Raw genomic sequence first — 17,550 nt, 5'->3', positions numbered from 1 at the left:
ATGATGTGTCGGAGGAAAGCTAAGGATGGGTGTGTCTAGCGCACGGGACCATCGGATTTGTTGGTGCCGATGTTATTTAGGAAAGTGAGGGAATAGGCTTCGTTTCTAATTGGTTAAACGAAGGGTCTTAACCGCCCTCGAGAGAAAGTGGTTAGTGGGAGGACAATTGCAGCGTACGTGCGAAAAACCAACTTTCCTTAGTTAAGCCGTGGTAGACAATAGTCTTTGGAAATTCTTTCGAACCAGATGTTTGTTTTGTTTGAAGGACCTTTCCTAGGAAATCTATGAGATTTATGGAAGGTCCTTGAAACTATGGAGGATACGCTGCGAGTATCCGAAGACATCTGGTTGCCATATTGCCCGCGGTGTGTGGCCTGGGCTAGGTGGAGTGTTACGTGACGTAACACTTTCGTTTTCTTGAAAAAAAGATGGAAATGGACAAGGGGAATTTTTATTATGAGCCTTTTAATTAGAGAAGGTAGCAAACAAATCTTATTATTATAAGTTTAATATTTACCTAGCAAAAAAATTTGGATAAGACGTTTGATTGAAACAGATCTTCGACAAAAATTGGCACAAAATTAATGTTGGAGTCTTCAAGGATAGGCTGGTGGTGTATATAGATTGCGAATACATCGACACACAAGACTTGGATCCACGAGGAACAATCAAAGTGGATGGCGAGATATCGATATCGAAAATATCACACAGCAAAGATGTTACTGTACCGGTAAGTTCGATCGTTCACCTTTGACATTGCGTACATTGTACATAGGAGAGATAAGATCAGCAGTGTCGCTAACAGCAATTATCGTCTATTTTGTCAACATTATTTTATCGATGACCTACTGCGGAATTTTTTATGAAATAATAAAAAATCGTGTATGTAAATCTAGACTTGAATGATTAAAATATTTAAATTAGTCAGAACGATTTGCATAGGGGGATAATTTTTACAAAATATACTACCTTAATGGGTACTGTCTTATTATTAGACTGCAAATATTGATGTGAATTCGTATTATGTAAAAGTAAGTAAAGGAATAAAACTTAGTCAGAGATTTGTTTCATTCGTTAAATAGTATAACCTTACCTTAAATATTTTACATAATTTTTCATATTGTATATACTTCATGTATTTTTTAATTTTCCATAAATGCATAAAAATTTGCAGCTCATTAATTATAATAAGAACATTTTGACAAATATGAATATATGAGATAATTCAGCTTTAATTTTTCGGACAAACAGAAAATTTAGGAAAACGAATAAGAAATATTTTTTAAACAAAAGATGTAAACAACAAAGCTATAACTGATTTCTATGATACGCTGTATTGTATCATATATATGGTAGTATTCTTATATAGCCACATGACCGTATTTCACTAAACATTGTAATGGATGTTCCCGGAACGTCGGAAGAGTCTTTTAGATCTTTTATTCGACTAATTTCGATCAACTGAGCGAGGATCAGAAGGCGTATGATTGTAACGTAAAACACGCGAATTTCACAGAACACTGCGCCGTGACACATTCGCGGGGGATAACTCCCGTTGGTTCATGCGAGAAATGTATCCGTCGCATGAGACAATTAAGAAACACTTAATTAATAAACACTATATAATGAACGAGGCTAAGACGTAACTGGGACAAGTTAGATTTAGTACGCACAAAGTTTAGAAGCGCAACGCGTACGGCAAAACATAATGAACGCATTATTAGACCAATTTCGTGTCGGAACGTCAAAAACTAGAAATAAACCGTAAACTGTAAATAACGTAGCATGTTGATAAAGTAATCGATTTTTTAATAATACGTTTTAAAGATTACATAAAAGTTCGTTTTATGAAGTACTTTTTTTCCAAGACCACCATTGTAAAATATAAAATGCAAAATGCTTTCCGAATATCGTTAGCGGTACTAATTTCATGATATGAATCAGAATTAATAAATACTATAACAAATGATTTAGTACGATAGCGAAATTTTTATTTGACTTTCAAGTAGAATGTTCTAGAAGAATAATATATTATTTCCTACAGAGCGTCTTTTTGCGAGGAGATTTCCAAACTGCTTTCTAACGAGCCATCTTAAAGTATAGAGTGCAAGATGCTTTTTCAAATATCACCTCAATTCCATGAATAAATACAAATCAAAATTAATAAGTAACGTATTGTCTCTGATAGAGTTTCTTTTTACAAAGAAGGTTCTTGGGCTTTCTTTTTAAAATGCCATTTTAAAGGGTAGAGTAAAAAGCTCATTTCAAGTGTTCGTCTATTCGCGTTTCTACTTCTTGCTCTTAACGTAATATTCGCTTCTTCTTGAAAATATGTCTCCAGATCGATATTCAGTGGATGGTTTTAAATTGCGATCCTACGAGGCCAGAGAGAGAGACCTGTGAGGAACTGCCGGTAAGTCTATATATATTACGCAACTTCGCAATCCATTAAGATCCCACGGTTGTAATTAACGTAATTGCAGAAGAGCCTTAGCAGCCCTTTATTACCTCAGAGAAGACCTGGCTGCGAAATTATCTGTCCACAGGGACCACCGGGAATTAATGGCACTAATGTGAGTCAGGGCTTCTCTTTAGTGATAAATATTTCAGTCTGATTTGACACTTGATATTGTCCAAGTAATACATTTACATAAAGTTCATATATGAATCAGATCTTTTAATATTAAATGCTAACTTGATTTAAAAATCTTCTTTAATACCTTCCATAAGATTAAGTATAAGATAATACTATTAAAACTATTTTTAGATAAATGGAGATATCTTTTGTTATATTGTTTAAAGAAAGTAAATGCAACAAAAGATTAAAGTATACATAGTCCTAAATGAGACTATAGCGAAGAAACGATGAGTCAGATTTTCTGTCTTTTATATGAGAGAAACTTTAAAATACAACGAACTCTTGGCTAATTCCATACTGTCTAAACAGCTTTTTTATTTGATTTAGGAATTACATATACATTCTTCCTATCTATCTATTCTAAATATTTTAGAAACACTGATTATCATCTTCATCTGAAATTTGAAGTCCTACCAAATGCTTATTTCTTCCTAAAGTGGAAATTATCTAATATCAATACAATCAATCTATCTAATATAATATTTATTTAGGGTTTACCCGGTTTAACTGGATTGCCCGGACCACCTGGCCCTATCGGAGAACCCGGCTTACCTGGACAGCCGGGTTTACGCGGGTCACCTGGAGAGCAAGGCAAAGTAGTGCGTTCCTATAAATACAATCTTATTTATGTTTTTTTATTTATCCTACTTTACGACATTATGATACTTACTAGGGACCACAAGGATTCACTGGTGCACGTGGATTTCCCGGAAATCCAGGTCCTAAAGGATCTATTGGGCCAATTGGACTACCTGGAGCAAAAGGAGAAAATGGCGAAAGAGTGAGATTATTATTTTTATAATGTAAGATAAACATTATTACAAGACATTTTGAGAGATCATTGGAATTAGGATACATTTACAGTGGGTGCCATTTGATCCTGAGTCACTGAGTGTGAGTATTATGATATTTACATTCAATTTGTTTTTTATAGGGGGACATGGGATTTCCAGGGTTGAAAGGAGATCAAGGCCTCCCGGGACCACAAGGTTATCCAGGTCCTCCAGGTCCACCAGGAAAGATCAGTGACTATCGCGACGCTATACCAAAATTTGTAGGCCCACCAGGGTCTCCGGGATATCCAGGTCAAAAAGGTTCGAAGGGCGAACAAGGAGAACGCGGCGACGAAGGGAAACAAGGTGAAAAAGGTAGTGGTTCGACATCTATTTTTAACCTTTTTTTTCTTTCAAGGATTAGTGTGGTCGTGTCAAATGTTAAACGTTAGCGTTAAATACCATTACGTAGATTTATCCGATAAGTAATCCTTGAACATCCGCGTAAACTAATTTAATCTTGTTAGAAAATCGCGTGGAGTTGTGTATCTACGTGTACGCGCTGATTCATCGTTAAACACATTATTGTTCTGGTAGTGAGCGTAAAATAGTTAATTACTACTCTCTTCAACAAAGAACATCTGCATATTTGGTGACAAATATTTTTGCTTAAAATAATTTATATTACGAAAATGAACGTTTTATAAAAATGAATTAAAAATATATATGGATGGATATATATATGCATGGGGGAATAGATTTAAATTCATTTGTTTTATCGCTTCTTCATGATTGAATTTATTTCTTTAGTCGGTACCTCATAAATAGACAAAGTATATTCTATTTTCGGTTAGCTAACATTGTTTTTGTCGCTTGACGCCGGTCGACGAACTTGAATCTGAACAGTTTTGGCAGTATTGTATGGACTGGACTCGAACATATAGACGTATTGACACAGGTATCACTCTGTTTTCGTGGATCGTCAAAATTTCTCTAACTGTCAGAGATCAATGCAACAGGAACATTCTATCTTTGTTAAACTTACTGGTGAGTTCACATACCTTTGCCACGTTAACATACTTTCCCACATATAAGAGCAGGGATTTTTTGAGTGCTTGTCTAAGTACTCTTTGTATATTCTTTACAGTTTTTACTTAAATTTAATGTAAATATACTTCCGTTTGAAGGATATTCGACATTTTCTTACAATTACCTGGAAGTTCTTCACACTCTTTTCAAAACTTCCGTATACAATATACAGGGTGGTTGGTAACTGGCGGTACGAGCCACCATTTTTTAAATTTTTCCATCGAGACAACGCTCCGTTATGACGAGACGTAATAAAGTGCACGCGTACCGAGCGAAAATTCAAAGTCGATTTTCTCGAAAACAAAGCCCCAAACGAAAAATTTTTATTCTATATTTTCTATTCTATATATTCTATATTTTCTATTATTCTATATTTTATTATCTTATCAGCTGTAAAACACGTGTTCGTTGTAGCAACACTGAAGACCAGAGTTTTCTTATACCAGAGTATAAGGACAACTTGATGAACATAATGTGTCAACAACTAGTAAATACTCGGCGGGTTCGCTAGCTACGCTCGTAAAGGGCGTATGCGGTAGTAATATGTCGCGAGTTCGAGACCCACTCCTGGGCAAGCCAAGGTGGAAAACCAAATATCATCTTAGAAGTAGTATATACAACGGGCAAGTGGGTTTCCCGACCCCCCTTGCCTACTATGTTGTTGTGCTTTCTATGAGTGTTTGGGAAGTACCCCCGGAGATACGGTTTCACTCGTTGCTGAACTACACCTAGGCCCGCCCGTGGGGTTTTAGCCGATAAAAATCCGCCGGATTTCCCCACGTAAAAAAAGCGGTTTTTTTTCTTTTTTTTTTAATTTTTCCATCGAGACAACGATCTACAATGAGATCCGTTATAACGAGACGTAATAAAGTGCACGCGTACCGAGCGAAAATTCAAAGTCGATTTTCTCGAAAACAAAGTCTCAAACGAAAAATTTTTATTCTATATTTTCGACTTCTTTTTTCGCGTAGAATCACCCTCTTTCCGCTTGTACCACCAGTTATCAACCACCCTGTATATATACATTACAGATAATTATAACTTGCTTTTTGAAACTCTCTTCTAGTGTTAAGTAAAATAATATTGACTAATAAAAAATATTTGGTAATGATTATTTTGATTTAATATAATTTGTGATACAAAAATGAACATTTTATAGCAATTAAACTTTGTTTCTTAGGAAGATATAGATATGGGTGATTATAACTTCTACACTCCTCGTCAAAAAGATAACCCAGTCGTGTTATCTTTAATTTCTCAATAACGTATGTAAAGTTTTTCATCTGTAACGTATAATATCAAATCATTATGAGCTCAGGATATGCGGTTCGTTGAAAATAATTAGGAATATTGTGAGGTTTAGTGTGTAACAAACAAAAACTATTCCATACTAAGGTCGAAATGATAACACACTCTGTTAATGTGTTTAGAAATTGCTCAATAGTTCATAATCTATCAACGAGTAAATATTACAGTACAATATTATATAAATTTGTAAGTATGTGGGACGCGGAAAAAAATTAAACGGGTCTGAAAAAAGCAAGTTCTTGAACTAAAACAACAACAGTTCTCAGTAGCAAAAATATCGAAAGTAATAAGATGAAGTCGTAGAGTAATACACAATTTCTTAAAAAATGTTGAGGATTATAGCAAAAAGAAAAGTACTGGTCGCCATCGTTATCCGATCGTGATAAGCGAGCAATTTTGCGTGTAGCTTCCAACTCGCAATTAACAACGAAGCAAATAATGGAAAAATGTAGTGTTAGTGTCAGTGTTTCAAGTGTTCGTCGAGTTCTACTATCTTACAAAGATATTAAGAGGCTAAAATTGAAAAAGAAACTTTCGTTAACAACGAAGCACAAAGCAGAACGTTTACGCTTTGCAAAAGAAAGAATGCGTTGGAAAAAGAAATGAAGAAGGGTACTATTTTCAGACGAAAAAGATTCAACTTGGATGGTTCTGATGGGTTCCAATATTATTTTTATGACACAAGAAAAGAGACAATGTCAGCAATTCGACGACAAATGGGATGAGGTAGCGTGATGGTTTGGGCCGGTATCGGTTATTTCAGTAAGACAAGTATGAAATTCATCGTTGGGAAAATGAATAGTGTCCGATACATAAATTTAATCAAAGGACAAATAAATGATCATACAGAACGCATTTCTGGACCTGATTACGTCTTTCAACAAGATAATACAAATGTACACACATCAAGATTGACCCAGTCATATTTTAATGGAAATAGTATATCTATTTTGCCGTGGCCTGCACGCTCTCCGAAACTTAATATTATTGAAAATTGCTGGACAGAACTTGTTTACGGTGTATACGCGAATGCAAAGCGGTATCAACACGTACAAGAATTAAAAAAGGCAATTGTACGCGAATGGGATACGTTAAGTCAAAATTATATCCAGAAACTATATAAATCGATAGCACATCGTACAATAGAAGTAATAGAAAATAAAGGGAGATGTACCCATTATTAAATAAGTATATATGTTTGATAAGTAATTATTGTTACTTACAATTTATGTTGATTATTATTTTCTTATCGTACATGTGCTATCATTTCGTTCTTAAAATAAAATTTTTTTTTTGTTACACACTAAACCTCATAAGATTTTTAATTATTTTCAACGAACTTCATATCCTGAGCTAATGTTTTGATATTATGCGTTACAGACGAAAAATTTTGCACGCGTCATTGAGAAATTAAAGATAACACACCTGGGTTATCTTTTTGGCGAGGAGTGTACGCTGATTCTCCGTTGTAAATGAATAACGAACCCTTTGAATCTGTTAATGTGCTAATCATAATGTTACCAAAGGTTATTGACACTTTTGAAGGAATAATTCCTCCCAATAAAGTATGTCAGCCTCATATTTAAAGGTCGAGAGCAATCGTTGTAATGGTTTCAACTATCCAACCAACGTATTTCCACTTATTCTATTTTACTCTTTTCTTCTTTTTCCTTCTTCTCTTATAAATATACGAAATTTACGTAAATTTATATTATCATAAACATAGCTGAAGTAATTGAATTAAAAAAGACTTACTACATCTACTAATTATTATAACGATCATTCTACTTTAGAAATTCTATACATTTTTGTACCTTATTTGCATCCTATGCACTTTTGTGCTTTTAAAATTCTTCATAAATGTATAAAAATACGCGATCTATTTATAAATTATAAATTAGACATTTATAGTGTTATCTGTATACACCTAATGCTTGCTATATATGAATATCACATATAGCCCATATTTGAAGCTCACGTTCTGGAGAAATTATTGTTGAAAGTTAAAATACATAGTAAATATTTTGTCCTTGTCGATTTTTCTTTTTGGACTTTGTAATTTCAATACTGATATCGCAAAGCATCATTATTATCAAAAGTTAAAATCCTAGTATTCTTTGATGAGTGAAATGAAAACAATATATTAACATGCATATTGACGTCGCGTCGACCTAAATACTGCTATTCGAAGCGATTGTAAATCAATTTGTTGCAATCTGCCGTAATACCCGTAAACCATTCCTTTTATTAATTGCTAAATGTATGCCGCTCTCGTGATAGAAGTGTCTATGTAACAACTCTTAACGTGTATCTAATCGTGAGCATTTTAATCCTTCGTTAGTAAATGATCTAGTTTAAACGTTTGATGATAAATTAACAATTAATGTTAGTATCCTACTTATTTGTAGTAATTGTAAGTTTTAGAAATAAAACTAAGTCCAAACCTACTCCTAAATCCAATTCTAAATCTAAATTTTGATTCTATACTTTAAATCTAAAGTTAAATGAATAGTTAATAACTGATGGTTAGTAGTAAATCCTAGCAATTAGTACAAACGTTTGGATAATCTTTTAAACTTCCCTTTTTAATTCTCACCATCGAAGGATAAATTCCTTTAATGGTTTGACTTGAAACGCACAGCGAAATTATTGCAGGTAATGTATGAAATTAAGAGCTGGTCAGGTGATGGTATGGAAAAGACATATTTCTACATAATTGATGTAAAATATGTTAAGGTGAGCCAGGAGAACGAGGTTCCCCAGGGCAAGACGGGTCTCCTGGTTCAGAAGGAAGGTCAGGACTTCCTGGCTTCCCTGGACCTAAAGGAGAAATAGGATTTCCGGGAGTACCAGGTCCTCAGGGATTGCAAGGTCTTCGTGGTGAAGCTGGTGCGCAAGGATCACCCGGAATTCAGGGCCAAAAAGGAGAAGCTGGAGAACCAGGCCGTGATGGTAAGTTATATATACTCCTCGTCAAAAAGATAACCCAGGCGTGTTATCTTTAATTTCTCAATGACGCATGTAATGTCTTTCATCTGTAACATATAATATCAAATCATTATGACCTCAGGATATGCGGTTCGTTGAAAATAATTAGAAATATTAGGAGGTTTAGCGTGTAAAAACGTCAATGTGTGGCAAAACGTCAGCCGTTTGTTGTCAAATTCATGGAGATGTTGCGCGAAGTCTTCGATCTGGCGGTGAATACCTGTCTGTATGGTGCGGGGCGTTCCGCGTATGGTCGTAGGCCCCTGTTCCTCCTCTTTTTAGTTTGACGTGCTGGTGGTGATGCCCATGGACTTTGCACTGGCTACATCACTCCTGGCTTGGTCATCGTCTCGTATCCTGTCACCTGCTTGCGTGGGTCGGCGGTGAGGCGTCGAGGTTTGCTGAAGACGGAAGGGCCGTCCGTGTTCGTCGTAGCGGTAGGTCCAGATTGCCACAGTCTTAGATTCGCGATGATGGAAGTCTCGGTAGCGCTATTACGGTCACACACCTCTTTTCGCTGTCGATCACGTCGGGGTCACCAATTTGAGGTGTTATGATTGTAGTAGTTGTGGTGATATTGCTACTGCTGGTGTAGAGGTCGAAATAGGTTCTGCTGCTGCTATAGATGTCGCTGATGGGGTACTGCTGCTTTTTCTCCTAATTTAGATGTCGTGAAAAGAAAAGTCGGACTCCGGTCGCCGGGATTTGGACCCCGGTCCCGAACGTTCGTAATCTAAGGCGCTAACCACTGCGCTGCCGTCGTCCGACATTAGTTGGCGTCGAGTGCCACTACATATATCTTGGTATCAAAATCTTTAATACGTTTAATTTATTTATTCAGGTTTGCCAGGTTCTATGGTCGGTTCCATTCTACCAGGACCACCTGGTCCTGAAGGTCCCCCTGGTTCACCAGGAGAAGATGGTTTGCCAGGAGTGAAAGGAGAACCTGGTCCTGTTGGTCCACCGGGTCTTCCAGGTTTGCAAGGAAAGGATGGCGCTCCTGGTTCTCTAGGACCTCCAGGATTACAGGTAAATTTATATATTCGACTTCAGATTTGAATGCCGAATTTAATTCTTCAACAATCGTATTACGTCCGGTGACTCTTTATCTAACTCAGTGTTTCGACCACTCGCAGAGAGACGCGATCGCGAGGAAGCACGCCAACGGGAGTCGTAAATTCCCGTCACGATTAGATAATTGCCGCCAAGAAATGATCGATCCCCTATTTCGATTAGGATAATAGAGGTGGTTAATTGAATATGACACTGATGTAACAAGGTGTGAATGACAGTTTATTCCAACAACTTTGTGAAGAAGATAGTTACGCTAGTGCGTATGTATAAGATAAGTGAGTGACTGATCTTCGGGTGTAGACCCGGTCGAAGGATGTTGTAGATTGAATTGTTTGAAGGTTGAAGAATCAGTGATGTTCGGTGACGATGCTGTAGCGGAGGAAAGCTAAGGATGGGTGTTGTCTAGCGCACGGGACCATCGGATTTGTTGTTAATTGGTTAAACGAAGGTTGGTGGACTAGGAAGGGTCTTAGCTGCGCTCGATAGAAAGTTGCTAGTCTGGCCCGCGGTGTATGGCCGAGTCCAGATGGAGTGTTGCACGACGCAACACCCAGTATCCATCCCTCGGTCGAGGCGGCCACTAACTGTGTAAATATAATTAGTCAGATCGTAATAATCCTAAGTGTGGCGGATGAAAAGAGAGCGAGAGTTGTGCGTTTCGTCCCGGGACTACCGGTGGACTCGTCAGTAAGGCTATGCCCGGTAGTCCCTGCCTTAGACGTAGAGGGAGTCTCGCTAGGTGCGGTATTTATATCAATCGCTCATATATTCGACCGCTAGCGAGTTAGACAGACAGACTCGTTGTCGTCGTAGCCCTCTAGTGTTGGCGGTTGGTACCCGCGGATCGCCCGGGAGGTGTTGCGCCGCGTTGATGCCTCGACCTGTCGGCGTCCTGTTGATACCGATCCGCCACATAAGGAACTGTCATGAAACTAAGCATTTGTATTTTACCGTTAGGGCCCTTAATTCGTTGACTGCCACGCGTATTTTCAAAGAAATCTCCGTCAGGCCACGCATGCAGCAGTACCAAGCGTTCTCTACTAGGTGCTCCCATCGATATTTTAGTAATGCGAGTCGCTCAAGCGGTGGTCTCAAGAATGATCTCACGTTTCGTTTGTTCGCAACATTAAAACCACTAGCTGTTGTTGAATATAATGAAGGAAAGTGTGGTATAGATTACTCCGAACAAATGGTTTCTTATGCCACCACAATTAGAAAAGGAATCAAATGGTACAGAAAGTTTGGCATTCAACTCCTTCTGGGAATTTCTATCGTAAACGCTTTGATGGTTTACAAAATTGCAACAAGGAAGAATATAAATATCAGAATATTTAGACAATTATTAGTTGCAAAATTATTAGGGTTGTCTGAAAATACAAAAAATCCTTGTCTTCGACGGAGTCAGCATAATATCGCCGTTCGGAAAAATGATTCCGGAAGAAGCATTAGACGCGTATGCAAACTATGTTATGCAAATAAAAGACGTCGAATGGACCGAACAAAGGCACAAAAGAATTTGAAGAATACAACAACTTATTGTCCAAATTGTCCCGACCAACCTCAGCTATGTATAGAATGCTTTAAAGTTTTACATTCTAAATAACTTTTTTAATAAACCATTTTCGTATTATTTTTATAACAATTCAACAGTTTTATTATTATGGAATATCTTTTCAAATATCAACGACGATCCTTCGCAAGTAGTGAAATAAGCGACACCCGAATATGGGTTACGCGGCCCGACCAGAAATTTTGCTGACACCCGAATACTGGTGTCGTGGCAGTCATCGTGTTAATTGTTATAAAATATATTCAAGTCGAGACGTTCTTTATGGTTATTGCTCCATCAGGTAAGAAATGGGAAGCTCGGGTTTTTCTCATGTTCAATGGTCATGGTCATTTCATCCGCAAGCGACCGGTGGTGAGGCAACTGAGGTGTAGTAGTTAGTAGTTTGTTAGTGGTGATAGTGCTTCAGGATGACGCAGGTGCTCACCGGCCACGGAGTGTTCGGCGAGTACCTGCCAAGGATTCGGCGAGAGGCGACGTCCGTCTGTCACCACTGCAAGGAAGAGGAGGACACGGCGCAACACACGCTGGAGTTCTGTCCGGCGTGGGCGGAACCACGACGCGTCCTACGGCTCGAAATCGGCGAGAGCTTAGCCCCCGAAGCGGTCGTCGCGGCCATGCTCAGAGGGCGCCAGGAGTACACCGCTGTCCGCTCCTACTGCGAGCAGGTCATGCTGGCGAAGGAGCGGGCGGAAAGAATCAGGGAACGAGCTCGCGACCCGTCCAGGACATCGCAGCGGCCTAGGAATACAACGCGCCACAGGGGCGCGACGCCGCCACCGGCGCCGCCGCGGCCGCCGTAGGAGCGAGAGGAAACCAGGAGGAGGCGTCAGGGGACGGGGTCCCCAGGATGTCGCAGCAGGAGCGAGGCGCTAGGGGGCGTGGTCCCCCCCTAGCGGCCCAAGAAGAGCAGGACGCCTCTCTTCGACGAAAGGAGAGATAGACGCCCGGAGGTAACCGGTAGTAATTCGGGAGAGATCCCGGGTGCATCTCGACTCAGGCGTCAGGACAGGCCACCGTGGAGGTTTTAGCCGGTACGAATCCGGCACTACCCAGCGCCCTCTCCGGAGGGCGCGGGGCGCCTATGAAGGTTTCCTCCACGAAAAAAAAAAAAAAAAGTGGTGATAGTGCTACTCTGTTGGTGTAGATGTCGCTACCGGGGTACTGGCTGCTTTTCTTCTAATTGAGATGTCGTGGAAAGAAAAATCGGATTTCGGTCGCCGGGATTTGGACCCGGGTCCCGAACGTTCTTAACCTAAGGCGCTAACTACTGCGCTGCCGTCGTCCGACACTAGTTGGTGTCGAGTGCCGCTATACAACCAGCAATAGTTTTCCTTTGTGGCAGCATCGTCACCTAACTTGTCTGGTTTGTTATCCTTAGATCAGTCAACATCTCTTGACTGGTTTTCCACCCTTAGATCAGTCATCTATTTAACTCGTGGCGGCACTCGACAGTAACTATGACTGGACGACGGCGGCGCAGTGGTTAGCACTTTTGGTTACGAACGTTCGGGACCCGGGTTCAAATCCTGGCACCCGTAGTCCGATTTTTCTTCCATGACATCTAAATGAGGAGAAAAAGCAGCAGTACCCCATCAGCGACATCTATACCAGCAGCAGAACCTGTTTCGACCTCTACACCAGCAGTAGCAATAACACCACAACACCACCTATGCACACCAGCAGCACCACCTATCACCCACTACTATCGCACCTCAAACTTATATCTATACGCACCGAGCATAACTCTCTACGTCTATGTTGTTGGAATAAAGTGTTACATTGTAACCTGTTACTCCAGTGTTATGATCAGTTCAACTACCTTTATTATCCTAAACGAAATAGGGGATCGATCACTTCGTGGTGTCGATTATATAATCGTAATGGGAATTTATGACTCCCGTTGGCGCGTTTTCTCGCGATCGCGTCTCTCCGCGAACGATCGAACAAATCGATTTTAAGAACTGCAAAACTGTTCGGATAATCGAACATTCGAATGTAAGATGTTGAAAAAATTGAGCTCCTTATCGTATTTCAAATTTCTTTTGATTCTTATTATGTAAATAGACAATTTGAAATTTAGTTTAATTTTAATCTGAATAACGAATTAGAATACTAATTTAATTTTTATAGGGTTCACCTGGCTTACCTGGAGAACCAGGTGCCCCAGGCCCTCGAGGAATCGAAGGTGCTATTGGTAAACCAGGACTACCAGGACTCGATGGACGATCTGCAGAAAAAGGCGACAGAGGTCAACAAGGAGAACAAGGTCCTGTTGGACCACGCGGTTTACCTGGGAGTGTCGTAGGTTTATTACGCCTGTTATGAAAAAGGATAAATACATCGAGGATCAAAATTCGTAATACAAGCCGAATCAGGAGAGATCCTATAACTCAAAATAAGACAAAACTTTTGTTCTACATTTTTAATTTATTTCTGCATGTAGAATAATCTCTTTCCAATTTGTCGCTCTTACTTACTTCAATTTTCTCCAAAATGGAACTTCCAATCCAAGTTCGTTATTCTTGATTTTCGTTTTACTTTGGATCATAAAATTTTTCTCACTTCATTTGCGCTATGCATTGAGATGCACGGAGTATATCATTGTGATCTAAAAAATTCGAAAAGGTAGAAATATGCTTTTTTAGGGTGCACCGGGTTTACCTGGAGTCGCTGGTATTCCAGGATTAGAAGGGCGGCCAGGTCCGCCAGGTTCCCCAGGTCCTCCAGGACCAGCAGGACCACCAGGAACAATTTCAGACATGTTAAGTACAAATAACGTATTGGAAACTATCGGCAGTCCAGGAGTTAGTGGACCAAGAGGTGCGTCAGGTGCTCCAGGATTAGTAAGTATTTCAAATGATTATTAAGATGAAAAATATCTATTATTGTTAAATATTCGTTTGTTTCTTTAACCCATTGTCATATTACTCTGTTCCCCCTAAAAGCTCATTCGTGGTAATAATTATACCGTCCATGTGTTGTAATGATAAAACAGAGTTTGGTAGGATGATTTAGAAGTTGATTTAATATGAAAAATCTTGGGACTCTTGACCATATGTAAGATCTGTTATTAACAAGGAACAGTCAGTACATGACTGTACACGTCACTGGAATCAATTTCAACAATATTGTTTTGAAGTTCTTAACTTTGTCGTTACATTCATTGTTACTAAAAATTAGCCAGGTGAGAGAGGCCCTCCTGGAGAACGAGGTCCAGAGGGTCAAATGGGACTACCGGGAATGCCAGGAAAAGATGGGGCTCCAGGACTTCAAGGACCGCCAGGGATTAGAGGGCAGACAGGAATGCCAGGAGTTCAAGGACCGCCAGGCCGAAGTATCATTGAGTCAGAAATTCGAGAAATATGTACCAGTGTGTTACGAGGTGGATATTTACTACTCTGCTTAGTGATGCTATTTTTATAGGGCAAGCAGCTGGATACTTATTACACAGCCTACTTATCTCCACTAGGTGTATACTTATCCGAAATTATTGTGTTATCGTGACACGCAAAATTAAATAGTAGTATAGTTGTAGTAGTACAGTAACGAGATTACTGTAGCAACAATATTCTTATACGACGCGGGTCGTTCTTAGCAAAACAGCTATATGGATTGGTTTATGTAAAAAGGTAGAAGATAACTGTTCATTTTATTGGTACGTACATGTACAGAACAGATGACTGAGATGGCAGCACAGATGCAAGGTCCACCTGGTCCACCTGGTCGAGGCCGTCCAGGTCGTCCTGGATCACCTGGTCCACAAGGTCGCCCAGGTACAACCCCCAGAGAAAGGGTTACCAACCTCATTTGCCTGCATTTGATCCCTTAACCGTAGAACGTGATAGTAGAAATGATCCTACTATGTATTTTTGGTGTTTTTTTCATTTTGAAAGTACAGTCCCTAATTACCAGGAATTAGAACGACTCAAACATGTTAATAATATCCCTTTTGGCTTTATTGTAGCTCACATTCTTTCCAACATGTCCCATATGCGCTAAAGGTAGCGTCTCTTTGTAGTCCCATTATTTTCATAAACATTTCGAATTTTTGTCCTCGAATTGGATAATGCAGCTGTTAAGGACGAATATATAGACGATGAGATCAAGTACCAGAATAGTTTCCCATTTATCTGATGTAGTATATGTATACATGACATTTATAGCTAGATAGATGAAATTTCTGCATGTAATTTTAATACGATGATTAGGGACTGTATCTTTTCCTCAGAAATCCATAGTAGACGATGAATCGTCATTACATAAAAATACCTTCAGCGTCCTTGATAGTCATAGCGAAACATCACAATGGTTGTTGCTGTCATCGTTCTGTCATGAGTTGCTTGAAATTTCACTTTCATCCTTAGTTAGAGTCAGCATTCATCAGCGACGCGATTCATGTACACGCACATCCGCTCGATTAACAATTGATCGATCGGAGATTAACAACTCACGTGGCTGTGTACATCTATAAAGATGATGGAATCCTGCATGTGTCACAGAGAGGCTGAAAACACTAACAGAAGGTCTACGAGGGCCACCCGGGTTGCCGGGGCTGGCCCGACAGGGTCGTCCCGGTCGAATTGGAACCCAGGGCATCCCAGGTACCTACTAGATCAAATCTGTTTTTCTCAATTAATATGTTCTATCTAACATTTTTTCATTTTTCAAGATATGTTGAAATATTTTAAATTATCCATGTTTTTTTACTTTTTAAATGAAATTATGTTATACGACTTGTTACGAAATGACAGTTAACCATTTTGGATTGAATGACAAGGTTGGCACAAAGAGAATGGAAAAACTTCGGTTTTCTTCAATTTCGAAGTGGTAGACAGGACATTTTAATCAAGAAGAACAGAAATATGCTAACATCTTTTCTTCCGGTATGACCTATTTATCTGTAACAATAATAACAATGTTACATTACATTTGATTCATTATTCTTTATTATATTAATCCTGCTGAGATGCTCGAATTATATTTCAATGTTACTCACATTTTAGCAAACGAGAAAGATGTTTAATACTTTAAGAAAATATTAGACATAGGATAAAAACGAAAAAGCATATATACCAATAATAATTTTTTATACTCTACTTAAACTTGAAATATCCTTTAACGTTGGAAAAATACGTTTAGAAAATGAACGAAAGAAAATTAATGTAGGGATGAACACTAGAAAAAAAATAACATAGTTAGATTATACCTGGATTAATAAACAGTTAGCGACTGTAAGCTTACAGTATTAAATATCTTAATATAATATGTATAATTTTTCATCTTCAACGTTAAATTAAATTAAATAAATGAAATTAAATTAGTGTTCAATTCTGGTAAAAAATTGCTCTTCAGGTGATCCAGGTCTCCCAGGTTTACCCGGAGAGCGTGGATTTGTCGGATTACCAGGACCACAAGGCGCCATAGGTCCTCAAGGTTCACCTGGTGAACGGGGTGAGAAGGGCGATAAAGGTCAGGAAGGCGTTGGCGTAGAAGGTCCAATGGGTCCGCAAGGACCGCCTGGTAGCACACATAAACTTTTTTGACATTATCACTCGGTGAATTTATCATTCTTTCTTCCTGACGGAAATTATGTTAATAGGACCACCTGGCAATGATGGCGCTGGATTGCCTGGAAGGCAAGGAGAACGGGGGGAACCAGGCAGGCCAGGTAAAGAGAAAAAAGTTACAAACACGTTTTTAAATTCTCCTGCTGGTATTTTTAGCTTCGTTTATCAACAGGCATTCCTGGGATGAGGGGGCCACCTGGACTTCACGGATTACCCGGATTTTGCGAGTTCTGTAATTATCAAAGCGCCAATTACTTACAGTATCCTCGCGGCGATAAGAAAGGGCCCTAAAACCATAAGTATTTCTAGGAATTAAAAAAAATATTTAGATATAAGAAGAGCAGTTAATATCGCAAATACGATTAACCTTTCGCTTAGTAAACAGTTAAAGCATCTTTCAAATCACTGCCATATGAAAACAATATTTTTTGTCGATCATACGTGTTTAATAAAATAAGTATTCGTCAGTGAAGAATGATTCATACCAGTTACTTTACATAATATGTATATACATAAAAAGTTTCTAGGAGTGTTCCAAAGTGT

General features: G+C 38.9%; 1 protein-coding gene across 4 annotated transcripts in view; it reads left to right on the top strand.

Moving 5' to 3' along the window:
- The window catches only part of LOC117216148 (collagen alpha-3(IX) chain-like), a 30,640-nt gene extending 13,158 nt beyond the window's left edge, over positions 1–17,482 (top strand). Inside the window, exons 5-20 of one of the 4 annotated variants that reach the window (XM_033462663.1) lie at positions 557–730; positions 2,342–2,413; positions 2,484–2,573; positions 3,130–3,234; positions 3,312–3,419; positions 3,573–3,786; positions 8,545–8,760; positions 9,638–9,825; positions 13,571–13,741; positions 14,086–14,283; positions 14,621–14,822; positions 15,112–15,213; positions 15,940–16,041; positions 16,793–16,960; positions 17,040–17,108; positions 17,180–17,482. In XM_033462663.1, the coding sequence (XP_033318554.1) occupies positions 557–730; positions 2,342–2,413; positions 2,484–2,573; positions 3,130–3,234; positions 3,312–3,419; positions 3,573–3,786; positions 8,545–8,760; positions 9,638–9,825; positions 13,571–13,741; positions 14,086–14,283; positions 14,621–14,822; positions 15,112–15,213; positions 15,940–16,041; positions 16,793–16,960; positions 17,040–17,108; positions 17,180–17,298 (2,298 nt within the window). In that variant the 3' untranslated portion in view covers positions 17,299–17,482. Of the gene's footprint in view, positions 1–556; positions 731–2,341; positions 2,414–2,483; positions 2,574–3,129; positions 3,238–3,311; positions 3,420–3,572; positions 3,787–8,544; positions 8,761–9,637; positions 9,826–13,570; positions 13,742–14,085; positions 14,284–14,620; positions 14,823–15,111; positions 15,214–15,939; positions 16,042–16,792; positions 16,961–17,039; positions 17,109–17,179 lie in introns of all 4 variants that reach the window. The other 3 variants (XM_033462662.1, XM_033462666.1, XM_033462664.1) reach the window with 3 other exon arrangements.
- Positions 17,483–17,550: the final 68 nt, after the last annotated feature.

Source organism: Bombus bifarius, unplaced genomic scaffold (assembly GCF_011952205.1).
Source record: "Bombus bifarius isolate JDL3187 unplaced genomic scaffold, Bbif_JDL3187 scf7180000010252, whole genome shotgun sequence".
Classification (NCBI taxonomy): domain Eukaryota; kingdom Metazoa; phylum Arthropoda; class Insecta; order Hymenoptera; family Apidae; genus Bombus; species Bombus bifarius.
The sequence above is the reverse complement of the archived record's forward strand: the minus strand, read 5'-3'. Positions and strand labels throughout refer to the sequence as shown.